The following is an 18,329-nucleotide window of genomic DNA, read 5'->3' on the forward strand; positions in this document are numbered from 1 at the left end:
AGAGAGAAAGGGAGACTGACAAGAATGAGTGGTGGAAATTGAGAGAAGGATAAAGTTTGTGGGGAGAGATGGCCAAGTTTGGATCAATTCAATTTTAAATGAGTGGGAGGAAAGAGACCATAAACACAGAACAGAAAGTCAAGTTTGATTGATGCTTAATTAGATAGAGAACACAAATATTTTGACAAATTTGATGTAATTGTTCTATAGCAAAAAACAGGAAATAGGATTTTGAGGATTGAAATACTAATTTGGAAAATCTGTTTGCCTTTATTCAGGGTGAATTATATTCATTTTCATTTTGTGCTTTAGCAGGGAAATTAGTTTCCTTTAAATTTCTTTCATGGAGCGCTGAGCTTTCAGAGATGAAATGCTGTCGGTGCCTGTTTGTTCTATAATTCAACATGAATTTAACTTCCCTCAATAAAGAAAGAAGAAAGAGAAAAATCTTTAAAATATATATTATGAAGTAGAAATGTTTTGTCATTTCTAAACCAAGGAAGTGATTGTGTCCCAGGTAAATGTCCTATGTGGCCTTCAGACAGGGCATCCTTGCTATAAGAGGAAGTCAAGAGATGCTACGGAAGCGAGGATGGGCGGATCTTAACCATAAATGGAAAGCACAATGAAACGATAAGATCTTAGATCACTGCTAAATCAATACAATACATTGGTACCCTGGGTGGACTTTATCTGCTGTGTAATGATGAAATATAAACAGAGCCCTAGACTGTTCTTATTTTTATATTTGTTAAGTAATAAAGTGTGAATTAACTATATTTTTGGTTTAACATGTTTAGTTAAAAATTTGAATCCTTGGAAATCTGAAATGTGACCATTGAAAGTCATGGAAATAGAACTCATGGATTAGGGATTGAATACTTTGTCACAGGAATAGTATTTTCAGTGAAAAAAATTATTGGAATAAAGAAGGATTGAAAGTGTATGCCATCATCATCCAATCAAAAAATATGTTGCACACAGAGACAGGAAACTACAACACTAAACTGTTATTGGCCTGTTATCCTTGCAGAGATAAAAAGGGCTTGTTTATTTTAGAATTTGGGAAACAGTGTCAGTTTGTCCTTCCACTTTTTCATCTTATATTATTTCTTCATTAAAAACATTCATTGGCTATATAAAGACTTATCAGTAGTGATGCGATGAGATTATAGTGGAGTGAGAATCCTGAAAATATTTCCTTTTTTAATATCTGTCATTTCTCCTTTTATGAACCATGTATTGGATTGACTCTCAAGTCATAACAATAATGTCTTTGAACTCTAAACCTTTCTTCAACTTACTGAAGTTTATTAAGAATGATGTCCCAGACATAAGAGGGAAGATGACATGATCATATAGTACAGGAATTCAACGTTATCCTAACTTCCTCTCTTGATCTGATACAGAGAAAATCTGAAGGATAGTTAGAGCTAAATTTAAAAGAGACCTTTCAGTTGATGTAGAAGGCACAATGCTACTACTATCAAATTGAAAAATGGATAAGTAATCAAGCTTTTATGGAAAAAAGAGGAAGTTTCATCTGATTACTATCTGCCTCTGTTTTTGTTTTCATCTCAAAATAAAATGATTAACTAGGGATAGAGTAATGCATCTGCAGCTTCACTTAAATTTTGTTAAACATATAAAGGGATGGGAAAAAGTACAAATTATTCAACAGAACTGTGTTTTGTTTGAAAATATTGTTGTAAATAGGCATATAGCAATTTAAAAATCCTGTCAAGTCTTTGTTGTTTCTTATTGAAAATAAAAGAGATGCTGTCTCTGAACCACCACAAAGGAAGGGTTATTCCAATCAAATAGAGTAGTCGATATAAAAAAATAAATGTTTAATCCCTTGCTGCCAAGCATACATTGAACTAACAATAACTTTATAACCTGTTTCATTGCTTAGCTATGTTTCAAACTACTTATTAGATGTTATAATTTTTTGGATATCATATTTCAAAAAATTCAGAAAATGAATTGGCAGATTGTTATTTGGATTCTTTGGATTTTTTTTCTTCTGTACTCTGCTTTCATTACTCTTTTTTTCTGATTCTCAAGAAGATTTAGTTGTAATCCATTTTTATTAATAGAAAATATACCTTCTTATGTTTGGCAGCACCCAGAAGCCAAAACCTCAATCCCCCAACTTGAGCACAAATCTGAAACCAATATATTTTCCAAATGCTGAGTAATAAATTCCCCCGCTTTGTCAGAATCATTCTAATCTGGCTTGGCATGCAGGGACTAACGTACCTATTAGGATAAATTCATGACTCAGGTAACGTCTCTACAATCCATGATTTTCATCTAATGAATCAAATTTAGCCCTTCATACCCAATATCTGATCTGCTTTACCCACCGTTTAAGCAGCAATCTGCATGTTTTGAATTTAAAATGACGTCTTGCTGTGATTAAAAGGGCTCTGAATAACATCATCACCTAAATTTAATTCCCCTGAAATTGACATTGCTCGACGGACCATGTTGGGGTCTGTTTACCGATTATGGATTTCAGGGGGGAAATACTCAACATAGCAGGTGAAATTGTCAGGGCAGGTGTTAATTGGAGAAGTATGCTTATGGATTTCATGTCGCCAGTATGTCGCATCTGACAATTCATGCATTAATGTTAAATGGAACGTGAGCGCAGGATAGATTAATTAGGATATTCCTGCTTTTTGCCGATTGCAGTACTAAATGTGATATTGATGATTATTCTTGCTTTGGTTGTATATAAATTTCTTCCCATTGAAGTGACCTTCGTTCAATTTAATTCTTATCTTCTTGCTTTTTGCCAATGGTAAACACTGAGCTCTTTGATGATAAACTCAAAGGAGGTGAATAGATGTACATTTTTAAGTAGTGATATACATGTATGATTGTAGTATAGTTTAGTAGCCATAAAATAACCATGTGACCCAAATAATTATGAAATATTATTTTGTGCTCATTTTAGACTTGTACTTTAGAAAAAACTATACAATATCGTAAATGTTAAGTTCTGATATGGTCTTGTACAGGAGAATTGGCAGCTGTCTCTTTGAAATTGTCTGTTAGGTTAGTCACTTTTCCTTTCTTTTTTGAATTTTTATGTTTATTACACTATTCATAGAATAATCTCTCTGATCAGAGAGTCACATTACAATGCATAATGGGTAAATTTACTATCAATGTTCTTTGATTCATGTTGACAGGCAGTCACAACATTTCAGGAAAGCTTGTTATACTTGGCCAAACATTCAGCATTGTTTAGGAATTTATTCTCTAAGCAGTAAATCCCCATAGTGATTCTCCAGCATGCGTCAGTTGGCAGGGCTTTGTACCTTTGCCAAGGTTTTTTTTTCTCTAATCTGTTTTTCAGCAGCAATTACAGACAAACGGTTTTAGATAGAAATGATTTATTTGATTGAAGTAATATATTTCCTTGTAGCCAGCCATTCCTTCATGGGATAGATGATCAATTTGATTTTGGGTGTTCTATATTTATCTTTTTATCTTTTTAGAAAGGGTCATGAGTCTTTATCAGGATAAGATATGAAAACATTGATAAAAATTGTATAGAATTTTTTTTTTTTGGGGGGGCAGCGAGTTTGTGATGATTAATTGAAATGAGTGATCGTTTCTTTCATGCTCCTAGCACTATGAAATTTTATATTTCTTATTCTGTGTATAGTACTGCAGAAAAAAAATTACTCTGCTGTTGTACAAAAAAAAGGTATGGTCACTACCCCAGGGGCCCCAGATACACATCTGTCATTGAACCGTACACATATCAACATAGCGGTTTGTTTGCTAACGGAAAATCTCATTAGACTTGACATCATCACATTTCAGCATCACATCAAGTCATGTCTTCTAATGTTTCATGCAGAGCATACACCCATGTCTTGTGCAGTAGCAAAGAAAGGGCTTGGCAGAATTACAAGGGCTTAGGCAGGTAGTAGGGCATCACATAGTGAAATTCTCTCAAATCCTATTTAATTCTTTGCAGTCATTTAATCGCTACTTTTTAGAATGTGTTCTGTACGACCTATGAGATTTAGTGAAGCGCTATCCATTTTTATTTAAATCTTTTTCAAGTGAGCAATCTCTCCTAGATATGAAATCATTTTAATCCTATCTATGTATTAATGGAAAGAAATGAAAAAAAAAATGGTCCAGTTATTTATTTCATGTGATTTGCCATACCAAGCATTTAAGACCATATCCTGCCTGGACTGATTTTTATTTTTTTTATCAGAAATTAAGAATATGCATTTACCTATACAGCTCATTTATTTGTTTGTTATTAATGCTAGGCACTAGGTGATGTTTTACTGTATTTTTAAGAGCCAATAGGTCATTAGCGCTATTATATTTTCAATTGCATGTCGAGTGGTAATCATAATGTATTTTCTCATATTGTTAAGAGCTATAAGCTGGGGGAAATAAACCCTTCCCCCTCTTCAGATCATTCTGTAAGCTCTTTGCTCCCAGGGACGTGATGACATTAATGTTCGAAACGGGAGGTTTGAGTCATGTGACGTTACCCTCTTCACCTCTGTGTAAACTCTTGGCTCTCTCTCTATCTTGATATGATGAAGAACATGTTCTTAACATGTGCTAGCCCTGGGACCCCAGGGCTGATCAGGAGCGTGCTCTTGAACACGATTTCAATTTAATGTTGCAGAAGAGATTTGCCATCATTGAGGGCCAACAGGGGCAGAATTAGTAAACCTTGTATCTCGCGTTGGTGGAGATACATTGATTTTTTTATTATTTTTTTTCTTCATATCATGAATTTCTTTTGCATAGTAGTTGTCTATGATTTTATTTTTATTTCTTATTTGTTAAAATGATTTATTATTGTCATAAATTGCAGGCATATTTATTTCAGTTTAAGATTCCTTCATATTGCAAAGTCAGAAAATTCATGAACACAACTGGGTCATTTCTGCAAAATTTGACATTAAACAGAAACGATCCATTTAGAATCTACTGCATAACAATTGATAGAATTAAGGGACAAGTTGAAAAGTGCTCTTTATTGCTTAATATGGCCGTGCTTGTGGAACTAATTTCCTCTATAATGGGAATTAGCTCACAAACTCCATGTACTATTCAAACTGGTCATGTAGAAAAAAATGCTTTACCGGGTGTTATGATGTCTTTTCAGCCAAACTCTCTTCCTGCTATTTTTGCCAATGAAGTAATGTTGCTGTATTACACCCAATAATAGCAGGAAGAAACCATTACTAGAAGGACATGGCCCTTAGGATCTTGTCATGGTGATAATTAAGGATGATTTTATCCAGAGCCATGGAAATAAATAGAATGGCATATCTCTTACTTGAGAAAAAGGAGCATGATATTTTTATGCAAAAATTTGACTTGGCAAAATGAAAATCATTGAGAATTATTAGCCAATTTGTATTTAGAAATACCACCTTGAAAATATGTTAATTTGTACCTGCTAGATCATGTTGAGAATATTCATTGTCACCCCCTCCCCCATTTTAGAAAAAATAAAAGGATGCATATTTTTTTGTGTAGACATACTCTGCACATGTTGTTAACTTTTTTTTTCACATAGGGGACTGATAAGTCACACGATTTAGCCAATGTGATTGACTTTATTCAGAAGTATTTGGGTCATTTAGGGTTCAAAGAAATTCAAAATTAATGACTTGTTACAGGATTTGTATTCTTAACAATGTACTAATTAACTTGAACAATGAACTGCTAATTTACAACCATGAATAATTGAGTTAATAATTGAAATGATGCATTTCCAATCAATGATGCTAGACTGTGTTGCACCTATCATTATACATGACGCCGTATGAATAATGTTCTACCATGGATGTACAACTAAACCAACAATTCCCTGATCTACAATGAGTAGCCTCTACATGCTATGCATTGCCTTTATAACTTTTGTTAAATTAGACCCAGTTTCCAAAGAGTAATACAAAGTACTATGATTACTATCATAAGTTTGCTGAAATCTTGACATTGATTATTATACCTTGGTCACATTTACGTTTTATTAATTACAATTCAAACCATCTATATGTAGTTGGCACAAAAAATGTTAAAACGGCTGTTTTCGACTCGTCGCACAGCCGCCGTAGAGCAAATGTGACCAAGGTATACGTAGTTTACAGCCAGTTGAAATAAATTTGAATAAAAATCTTTAACTTGGGGTTTTGATGAGAACCTCCCTACATGTATAATGTGCAATAGGATTTGAATGTGATGATTGCAACCGCCCGTTCCTGGTGCAATGTACCGCTCAGACTAGATGCATTGATTTTGTTCTAATTGATTTTTTTAAAAGATGTTTGAATTAGTTCCACATTTATTGATCTCATGCTCCACTTTCCATTGGAAATAATTATATATTTCTTACTTCATTTTCTCTTTGAACAGATTGTCTGTTGCTTTTTGCCATGGGGTGTTTATTTTGATCTTTCCTTTCCTCTTCAGACATCACAAGTGATTACATCATCAAGACAAATCCACTCACAAATATCTTCTTTTTTCCTGATCTTTTTTCATAATCTCAGTTTCAATATCGAAATGTTTATATATAGATTTGGTTTCATCAGGAATCATTTGAACTTTACAATAAATGCTGCACAAGATGAATAGGTAAATGTCATCTTTCAAACCATTTGGATGGCAGGTATCCATTAAGTTAAAAGAAATCAGATCAAATTCCCTTTTTAATTTTTCTTGACATTAATAAAATATATTTGCATAATGATGCTTTCTCCCTACACTGTCATTTAGATTGCTTTATTTAGACTATACTTTATTTTAAAACAAAAATCAATCTGGAGCCAGGAATATGCAATCCAAAGATATGTAACTAAATCTGTGGTGAGATCATCTTTTCATTTGGTGGTTTATGTGAATTCTAGTGGTCTGGGGAGAAAGAGAGAGGGTTAATCCACGACGAGTTCAACAACCATTGCCCAGCAATTGTTTTCCATTTCCAGTAAATTCCTATGGTTATTCTTATTAGTTTATGATTTGGACAAATTACCCTGTGAGGATCGTAGTGAGATACAGAGCTCTTACGTCAAAGAACCCTCGGCAATCTCCTCTCGCAAAGTGCACATCCATTTCGATTGATTTATGAACAATTTCACATTTCCTATCTTTCCACTGAAAAATGGCCTTGCCCCAATCTATTTGCTTTTACAAGCCAGTATCCTGTCATACCATTTTTGCTGAGCTGGAAATGCTGTAATAAGATGAGATAGAAATCCATTCTATATCAATTATTTTGGGTTGCTGTATTATTGCGATGTAACTTGGAACCGCTTGCTATGTAGGTCAGCTTAATACACACTGACAGTGTGTGGTTTGAAGCTTTGATAAACATATTTCATTTAGATTTGATCCATTCTTCTTGCATGCTGCTATATGATAAATGAAAAAAAATAAATTCATTTGCATTTTAGACCATTTGTTTAACTTTTTCGCAAAATATGAGGTTTTATTTCCCAATGGAGTAGCAGTTGAGACTTGTGATAAAGAAAAAAAACCTCATTCAATATCAAATATATGTAGATGAATACTCAGTATCACATTTTTTATGTTTATTAATTTCATATTTCCATTATATGTTTATTAATTTCATATTTCCATTGATATTCTAATCCATTGAATACTTATTTCAAATGTTGTCATTCCCATGTGCTTTTGCACAAGGTCTTCCTGCTTTTAGTAGGCGTGAGGGTTTATGCTTTTAGAAGAACAGGATTTCTGTATTTTCTTATTTTGCACCCATAACCAATTCTTCTGCAGAATGATACAGAGTCACTCTCCAATTCAATAATGGTTAATGAATCCTCTGTATCTAGGTTATGGAATTTTATATTAGATTTAGAAATAAATTTATAACACAAAAGCTGTTCATCTATATATATATATATATATCGGCTTGAAGTGAAATATCCAGCATCTGTTTTTATTCAATTTGTACCTCTTCCCTCCCCTTGTTGTAGTCATGGTGAGAATATGTATTTGAAATAAACTGCAGCTTTGTGTTTGTATGGTTTATTTTTCACACTGGATATTTTGTTACAGATTTAAACAGTCCTGGCAAAATTTCAATTTCTATAAAGTTAGTATGAACAAAGGTCAGGAAATCACAAATCAAGTCATTGTCAATTTCTTCTTAGAATAAATTATCTATGTAGCAGACTCATCAGCTATTATTGATGTTTATTGAAAATTGAAGAAATTTTTTTGCGGGGTAAATTTGCTATCTAGACAATTCAATTTTTGATTAATTAAAGACTTTAATTCACTAAAGATGTTGGGCATTTAATCACTACCTTACACCACATTTTATATTTCTTTTACAGAAATATATGTGAATTATATCAACATTTTTCTTTACATTGTAATTGAATGAAATCAAATTCATTCATTTGTTTTGATTGATTTATCATCCCTACACAATCCCAATAGCTTCATCTCTTTCATACCACAATGAAATCTGACTTCACTGAAAATGAAAGTTACCCTCAATATTGCTGTGTAATGAGGTTATTATTATGGGGTTGCTTTGTTCATCTGTCCTGGGCCTGAACTTGGGTGTTCTAATGAGGTTTTGATGAAAGATTATGATCAATTTCGGATGTGGGAAATGCAATTTTTCACAAACAAGATTAGTGTGTTTATATTATAATTGAAACCACATTGCTGAAAGATATTGGGATGCGTTCTTATTCAATAACAACCAATACCAATAATGAAATTTTCTTATATTTCTCTGAAATTAAGGTGTTCCTCTTTCATTCATGTTATATTAATAGCTAGAGAATGTAGAGACTGATAATGCTATGTAATTTGGGTTATTATAATTGGGGCTGGACTCGCTGGAGTTTTTACATTCAGAAAAAAAAATCTGTATGCAACCTGTAAAATATTTGCCACCCATAAGATGAGGGAATTACGATTATATTTTACATCAGCACCCTTCTTGTATTCTGTAGTCTTGATCCAGGAGATACTGATGCATGTTTGTATACCCCGATAGTTTCAATTGAATCTGATCCACAATCGTTTTTTAAATGAATTATTAATTCTTTTTAATAGTGTATGAAATCTCATACATTATTGAATACCACAAATTTCTCTATTTTTTAAAGCAAGACTGAATATTTAATCTTTCCAATCTTTTTAATCTTTGTAGGCCCAACTTGGCAACACATGGAAGACCCCTGACATTGGTCACTTGGCCCTTCACTACCTATGCCCTGCCCTGATGAGGATACTTCAGGATGGACTCCGCCCCCATAGTACCAGTTTCTTGGTGGGACGTATCAAGAACACAACTTGGACCATCGTTGAGGCTACTACACAACTTGGTATGTGATATCATTGGTCCTTATCCTCCCAACTTTGCATTTGTATTTTACTCTTGGATGAAGTCAACTTCTTTTGGTGTAATGAATATTGTTCATTTAATAAAAAAAAACATTAAACATCAAATATACAACAACATTTTTAGTTTTGTTTTTAAAGCATAAAATTATAAAGGTAATTTTGTAAATTTATATTAAATAATCTTTAGAAACTTCCTTTCCTTTAATCCTTTTTTTTCAATTTTGAAAGCTGAAGAATGGATGTGGTACAAGCCACTGAGTTTAAAGATGAACCCTTTATCTTTATGTGACTTTAACACAGATCATTTTCATTAATAAACCTGGTGAAATACTACCGACATAATCAAACAAATCTTGTATGTGTAATTCCTTGCTATTTACTTTCAAAAATAGCATCTATCATTTGCAGATTTAATACTTTTCACTACATTGGGACCTGTTGTCCTACGTGCAGAAGATACAGTTCATGCAGAGAGTGATGATGACTTGTTTCTAGGTGTTGACTAATAAGCGCACATTCCATCAAAGAAATCTTATCAAGACATCTACTGTGTGATGTGTTTCCTTATTTAGATCCTGAAAGTGTTAGAAATACCAAAAAGTATTGAAAAAGAGCCTATGTCTTGACATTCTACCAAGTCATCACTTTGCCAAGTGATACAATTGGGAAATGAGTAAGGGCAACGGGGCTGATATCTCTGATGGCTAACGATGATGAAAGGATGCCAACACAGGCTCAAGTATGAAAATTGTCTCTCATCGTATAACAACAACAGAAACACAAGTAAACATATTACGAAAAAGGTCACTGTAAGCTAAGAATAGACACTATGATATCATGTTATCGTTACACAGGAATAAACTAATTACGGCATGGAGCTTTGTGTCATTGCGTTGCAGAACAAAAGTAGCGAAAAAGGCAAATCCACTGAATTTTTGTATTTCCTCTTTTCTAATTTAAAGTTGTGGTAGTTCTGCGTATCAAGTGATATATTATTCATGGGGACCTGTCTACGTGATGGATTATTGCTTCTTTTCCTTTACCATGGCTCAAAATCCAACCATGCTATTAAATGATTGCTTCAGATATTCAAATTTCAGTAACTGACTTTTTTGTGATCAAAATGTGTTATAGTCCTGATGTAAGTGAAGTTAAGGGCACTTCTTATATTTTATTAACATACAAAAGACACACAAGAATGTTCTTAATTTCAATGTGATCATTTAAGATGTTACCATTTAATGCCTTGGTGATTATGCTTTCGATTGATTGTGAATAAAGAAGGAAAAACATATAACCTAAAAATATATACCAAAAGTTTATTTTCAGTAGTCATGTACATGACAACATCAATTACACAATGACTGACTGCACATTGGAATATAATCTAGACAATGAACTTTATTTTCATTTGAAATAAACCAAATTCCAACAATCTTTCAAAAAGCTGCGGGATTTGTGGTTTGGCGTATATGAACAGGGTAACAGTTGTTTTGCCTGTTTCTTCACAATATGGAGTGCCTCTCAGCATTTTATCTTGTCCTAAGCTACCCACTGTAAATACCATTCAAGGATATAACTCTCCATATAGAACGAATGCAGGAGTCAGGCCGCGTAACACAATGGAGGCAGGTCAGTGCCCGAAGTAACTTAAGAACCAAGCAAAGGAATAAATCTTTGATGAAAATTTAAGAAGATGAGACAAATGCCTGAGACACATGTCTGCCACTGTGCAGATAGTTTCATTAGGATTGTTATTAATTCAATGAATGGTACCCAACATCTAGTTTTCATTGACATAAATATGTCATTCTAATCACCATTCATTATCATTGTTATTCTCTGCCCTTCACTTCCTACTGTTCATTTTTCTTGTAACCTTATATCATAGAGTTCATGTGTTGGGTGATTTTTATTTTTTTTCCTGTACTTGCGAATGCCTGACTTTTAGCATGAAATGCATGGCAGGTAATTCTCTTCATCCATTATGTATGTATCCATGGTCAACCAGTCTGGCTCCAAGCTGAGAGCTTCATCTCAACCAAAAGCATACTCCGGAGAGCCAGAGATAGGGCCCCTCTCTCTCTCTCATGAAAATGCCTTCTCCAATACACTCTCTCTTTGCTTTTGCGTTCCCCATTCCCACGTCTCCCTCAAGTGGTTGTATTTTGATCCATTGGCTTGGACATTACAGACAGGATGGCGACATCCCTGTCCAAATAGCCCCTAGATTCGACCGCCGCCGCCCTGTCGCATAACCTGTAACATTAGCTTGACATCAACTCTTTTTGGTGTGACAAGATGAAAGGGGGGAAAAAAGCCTGATGCTCTCTCGACTCTGCCCTAGCGTCTCCTGGGTTACTGAAATTCTGTCCCAGATACAAACCGTTTTTTTCTTTTTATTGGGTAGTTTGGAGGGAGGTATAGATTAATCGTCTTAGATTTCATCTTGACCGTGTTTGCAGCTGGACGCGCGCGTGTTTGTCTGGCGACATGGCTTGCGCCATCAGATCTCTCCGCCAGTTTTAATTGTCTTAAGGGGGTTGTGTGAATTCAGGAGGTCTCCTCTGTGAATTGTCCCCTTTTAAACCCATAGAGTATCTATTTATCTCTGCACTTTGGGGATGAAACTTAGAGGAAATCATTCAAGGTTTTGCTGCTGTCCAAATTGCTTTCTGTGCAAGAGCCACATCTTAAGGCTCAATTACGATTTTAGTAGAGCAAAACAAATTTGTAAAGTTTAATCCCTATGAAGATAAATAAAATGGACAAGAAGCAAAGTAGGCCTTTAACATAAGTGGAGCATGCTTTTCAAGAACCAAGTGTTGAAAGACTGATATTGTTTGTGAATACTAGTCATGATTTTTTATTCAAAATATTTCACATATGAAACTCTCAAATAGGTATTTTAAAACTATAAATCCTGTATTTTTAGGTCTCATTACCAGTATGTTCATTTGTTTTTATTTCTTAAGCAACAACTCCTATTATATCTTCCTTGTAAGCCAGTCAAGAATACAACATTGCAGTTGCCAACAGGTAGAATGGAAACAAGATATCAAAATTCTGCCATTTAGTTGTCCTTGTAATTATGAAGTATCCAATTTATACAGTGAATGCCCTGGTAAATAAGCCTAAGTACACTAAACCCAATGGCACAGATATACAGCTTGTTTTTATATCACAGAGATGCCGTGCGTGAAGTATGGGTACTTATTGAAATTAGATTTCGCTACAACTAATTTGCTTAGATTAATGAGAAAATCCTTGAGCGTGAGTGTGATATATGATGAAGAGCAAGGCATCTGATGTCACTGTCCGATCCATGATGAAAAAGTGGCCTTTATGAATAACTTGCCTCCAGAACAGAATTGTAGTATACACTGTAGATATTTATTTTATTGAATAAATGTGATATTAGATTCTCATTAACGGTGCGAACTTCATGTTTCATCCATATATACTCTTACAGTGAGTAAAACTTTTAATTTGTCCATTTATCTTTTTTTTTCTTGTGAGTGCCTGTATACTTCATTATCATCCATATAGAGTGTTTTAAGCGATACATTAAAAAAAACACATATCTTTGTCTGCATCAATTGCCTGTGCAGTATCAGAGCGTATCCCTAAAAAGGACCGAAATCCGACGAATATCCCATAGGCTCCTGTACAAACTTTGTTGTTGAATATTAGACGCACAAATACATGAAATATACAACACGTACAACAATGAAATTAATGTGATGGGCAGCATAGAGCACAACTACGCTCAATGATATAAATATCCATCTCTTTGAATTTTCTAGACATAAATTTCAAAGCAATATCACCAATGAGTATTGATAAAAAGGAAAGGCAGGCTTATTACAAGTAGATCTACAGCAAGGGAAATGATGATATCATTATCATGGCAAAGTAATCATTTAATTATGAGAAGAAAGCATGTCGCAAATGAGGGTGAATTGAAGATGCAGATGATGAATTGAGATATTAATGAACATTCCTGTAATATCACATCTGCATATACCATTCAATTCAGCATCCATCTTTGCTCTACCTAATCACAGTTATTTTTAGCGCCATATGACATTTTAACCATGCCTCTACACGTAGCAGTGAACCACAAGCATGTTGATAAACACATGTTTCTTTCGTATGGGTGCCTCATATATTACTTGAGTAATAAGCTGGTGATGTTATTGCTTTGTGCGCAGTGACCCCGATCACCTGAAAATCCTTCAAAATGGCAGTCGCAGGGTTTAGGGACCTGTTTAAATGAACGAAGTAAGATAATTTATATGCCACTGCTGTATATTAAATTTTAACCAGGGACAAGATGAAAAAAATGATAGTAAATGCAGGATGCTGGTAATAGTTTGAAATACGATTTCTAAGTAACAACTATTTTTTTAATTCACTTTTCTAGTTCGGTAACAATTTTTATATCAAAGTATAGCAGGTTTCTTGTTCTTTTTCTCATTTAGTATATTAATCACTATGGAATTATTTTCATCTAAAAACTTTTTAGAAATTCCATTCATATCAAACTTACTTTTTGGTGATTCTGATTACTCAATGTTTTTGTTCATTTTATCCCTTTCTCATTTGTGCAGTTTCCATCTTCATTCTCTTGCTTCATCTCTTTGTGGAATTCTCATTTTCAAGTCTTTCTCCTTCCTATTGTATAATTTCCTTTCTCTCCTCTCTCTCTTCCCACTTAATTCCTTGCCTCTTCCTCTCTCTTTCTCTCCCATCCACGCTCTATTGACTAGATCTCCTCCCTTTCTCTCCCTCTCCCTCTCAGTCATGTCTTTCGCTGACGCAATGGAAGCGTATTTTAATAAATTCATGAGGCTGCATAATGCATCACACCGAGTCTACAGTCTTTGTGGACGATCCTATGTACTTAGCTTGTGGCCAATGCTTGGAGGATGGCATTTCTTTTTACCATATGTTTGCTTTCACAGTCTCTTGTGTATGATACCATTCTTCTTTGACAATAGAAACATCATTTTATACCCATCCCTCAGGGGAGAACTATTATCATATATCAGACTTACAGGTTTGATTTACATGTAGATTCATACAGGTTATATTTCCTTGTGAAATGCATTCTGAAATAATATCTTTGTCAATGTAGCACATCCTCATCTATTGCGTATAAACTCCAACTACCAAATATAGTTCTGCCTTGTATGAACAGAATGATTTTATGCTACCATGTGATTTGTTTTATGCTCTTATTCTATTCTATTTGTGATTGTAACTTATGATGCCCATCTATTTACATTCTCTATTTTATGTTGTGAAAATCTCATTGTCTTTTATTTTTATTGTTTTTATCTTTTTGCAGGTCCAGGAACTCGATTACTTCATGAACTCGCATCCACCGTGTCTAAAGACATCCGTCTCAAAGACAGCAAGTTAAGAACCCATGCTTTCTTCCTTGGCCTCCTCAAGTAAGTTATTCCCCCCTTTCCTTTCTCTCCCCCCTTTCACTCTCCCTCTCTACCCCCCCCCCCATTTATCTGCCTTTGTATATCTTGATCTCATTCTCTGTGTCCCTCTCTCTTTCTTCCTTTCTCTTCTATATCTGTTTCATAAACTTTGAAGATATTCCCTGATAAGATAAGAATTATAGTACTATATGAGAGGTGCATATCCATGATTTTTTTATTGGAGTTCAGGAATGATTTATCAAACTTTGTGAAATGCTGCCAGAAAGCTGTAAGAATTTAATAGGTTAACATCTTCTATAGATCTAGGCCCAGTAATGCGAGGCTAACAATCATTCACAGACATCAAATGATCAATGGCTTTGTGTAATTGGTCCATTCCATATAACACAAAGCTTAATGATTGATAATATCAATCATACATATTTTCATTGTTGAAAGATGTAGTTGAATTCAGATAGTATAGGTGTAGTTTTGGGGAATGGTAGTATGATGCAGAGTAGTAGGATTTTGCAATGTGTTTGTTTGTTGCTTTATTTTACTCTTTTGAGAAGTATTATTGCATGTTTATGATATATTGTGTAATGTTTTTCATTCTCTCTATTCAAACTTCACTCTATGAAAAAAATTCTTTTGTATTGCAGATATTCCTAAAAGTACACTGTAATTGTCAATACTGAATTAATCTACTCCCCATGCATACTTAATGCTTGAACATATTCATACTTACATGTACAATACAGTATTTTCAGATGGATGGTGGGAAAAATGAGTGTTGTTTGAATTGCTAGAATGGTAAGGATATTTGTATCCAAGAAATCAAACATCCTTATTAGTTTCTCATGAGTTATTTTATATTATATTTCAGCATCCGTTGTATGGAGACTTGGCTTGAACACATCAGGACATATCCAGGTTGGTATATACAGTTTTCCCCTGTTCAAAATATTACTTCTTTCTCCACCCCTCATTTCTCTGTTGTTTTGTATGTAGTCTTTGCCCTGTTTCTTTTTCTTATTCTCCTCTCTTTTACATCTTCTCCCTACCCAACTTTCAATGTCTTTATAAGCTGATCCTCACCTTTTCTATAGTTAATCCTTGCTTAAAATTATGGTTCCCAGTTTCAATGGCAATTATTTTTCTGTTCCTATTTGTTTTTAGCAAAATATTCAATTTTTCAAAAATATTTTTGCTAAATCATTTCTAAGATAAGACCCCCTCCCCTTCCTCCATAGGTAAATAGTGTTAAGCCCAAGAGAGTTCTTGATGCGCATAATGATTTATTGGCATTTATCATGAGATTCTTGCCAAATTTCTGTATTTCACATGATATTTCCAAAGCATTATATTGTCTCACTGTACATCTGACTAACAGTTTGTGACTGATATTTAGGGATTAGAGTATATTTTAAGATATCAAAATGGCTAAATTCAATCAACTCGGAGATTTTCAGTATGTCAAGAAAAATATTTTCATGGCCTTGGGTGAGATGATGAAATGTAGCCACTGTTTTAGCAGCTGTTGATTGTGATGTGCATTTATTCTCATGTTAAAATCTAATTTTTCATGTGTAGTCACGGATTACTCATGGTGAATAAAAATAGTCCAGTTGTAATTTTCCTTTTCTCACTTCACTTGCTTGGGTGATTACAGTATATTGTATATTCATGGAGGTCTTGAACAGTCTAATGTTGCTTTGACTGTTTTAATTGCTTTGGAAAATAGATATTTGAAGTAATTGTGTACTCACAGAAACTATGAAATCTTACACGATTGCTTAGTGTTGCATGATCATTTTTCATAAAGAAGCAACATTTCCAAACCATATCGAAGCCATGATAGGAATAACAATATCATGCATTTTGGAGAGATTGAAGAATAAAGTTGACAAAAAGCTATTCATATGACATTTCTTTCATCTTGGCCAAATCGGTTTTAATTTTTGGAAACGGCTGTTTATAACTATCGCTTACTTGGCAACAACAACCTACATTCATTATTACACAATTAGTATTTGAGTACACTGGGGTATTGATTTTCTTCTTTACAGCATGAATTTTCTTTAAAAAGACACTGTTTCATGAGACATCACAGGACATCTAGTTATTAAGAAGAATTTGATCGTCAGATTATATATATTTTTGATTTGTCATGAATTTCTTGTGAAACTCATATAGCAATGCTCTGTTGATCAGGTTTTACAGTCGAGGTAGTCACATGTTTTCATGGATGATTGGTAGAATTCACGAAAGAATTCCTTGACATTTAACAAGACTAGATTTCAACGATAATGTCCAACTTCCACCTTTACAAATCAGCGCCTAATGAGGTATATAGATACTGTAGTTTGAAATGAAATTGAGGATGTGGGATATAAGATTTAATGTAGTTTGAATAATCTGACATGTTTTGATGATTAGGAAGAAAATCCAGACATGACCAAGGATTGTTTGCCCGTCTTGCTCGCAGCTCCTTTGAAATGGCCTGTCATTATTAGGTTATTTTGTGCTTGATGACAATTGTTATTGAGAGGAGCATCTGTTGTTTGAGATGTTTGTTTTCGACATTGAAATTTACTTGGCTATGATTTATATTGTATAAGAATCATTTTCTTACTTACAAAGTCACATGAGTATACACTATCTAAATATAGATAGCCTTTTTGAATTTTTTTAAATTGCTTTAATGAAAAAAACTAAAACAGAGAACAAGGTATTTGTTTTTGAAGTTTGATTACTCACCAGTTTGAAGATTTTGGCAATATTTATAGTGACTTTACTTTCTAAAATAATAATAATAATAATAGAACAGCTTTTGTATAGCGCATTACACCTTACAAAGGTCTCAATGCGCTTTAGAAGAAAAAGAAAGTTGAGGGGAAAGCTGCTGGTAATGCTTTGTTAATATTCTTTTCAGTTAAATAAATATGTTTTCAATGCAGTTTTAAATTGCCCAATTGTGTCAACTTGCCTTAACTTGTGTGGGATGCTATTCCAGAGTTCCGGCGCAGCATGCGCAAACCCCCGTTCACCATAAAACTTTGTCGTAACAATCGGTATGTTATATAAATCCTTATGAAGTGATCTAATATTTCGAACAGGTTCATATTTTACAAGTAACTCTGACAAATAAGATGGAGCCATTTGTTGAAAACACAGAAAAGAGAGTAGTAAGATCTTGAACTTAATACGTGACCTGACAGGCAACCAATGCAAGGATCTTAACACAGATGAGAATCATCTGTGTTAAAAATATAGCAAAGGCATTATAGGCCTCCATGAAGAATAGCAAATTCACTTGTTCTGACACTGTATGGTAGAAAGTAAATTACCAGGCCCTTTTAAAATTTCTTTCCAAAGTCTGAACTGGTAGAAAGCAGGTGGTATCTTCATGCTCATCTTACCAGTGCAAAAATTGTTCTTTGATCTTCAGAAGCCATTGACATATTTTCTTTCGCAGCCCTGTATCCTTGGGCC

The 18,329-nt window shown here is 34.0% G+C and overlaps 1 protein-coding gene across 1 annotated transcript in view; it reads left to right on the plus strand.

Moving 5' to 3' along the window:
- LOC121410649 overlaps positions 1 to 18,329 on the plus strand; it is a 64,210-nt gene that overhangs the window by 36,697 nt on the left and 9,184 nt on the right. Inside the window, exons 7-9 of the mRNA XM_041602876.1 lie at positions 9,203 to 9,377; positions 14,750 to 14,855; positions 15,721 to 15,767. Of these exons, the coding sequence (XP_041458810.1) occupies positions 9,203 to 9,377; positions 14,750 to 14,855; positions 15,721 to 15,767 (328 nt within the window). The remainder of the gene's footprint in view (positions 1 to 9,202; positions 9,378 to 14,749; positions 14,856 to 15,720; positions 15,768 to 18,329) is intronic.

Source organism: Lytechinus variegatus, chromosome 3 (assembly GCF_018143015.1).
Source record: "Lytechinus variegatus isolate NC3 chromosome 3, Lvar_3.0, whole genome shotgun sequence".
Lineage (NCBI taxonomy): Eukaryota > Metazoa > Echinodermata > Echinoidea > Temnopleuroida > Toxopneustidae > Lytechinus > Lytechinus variegatus.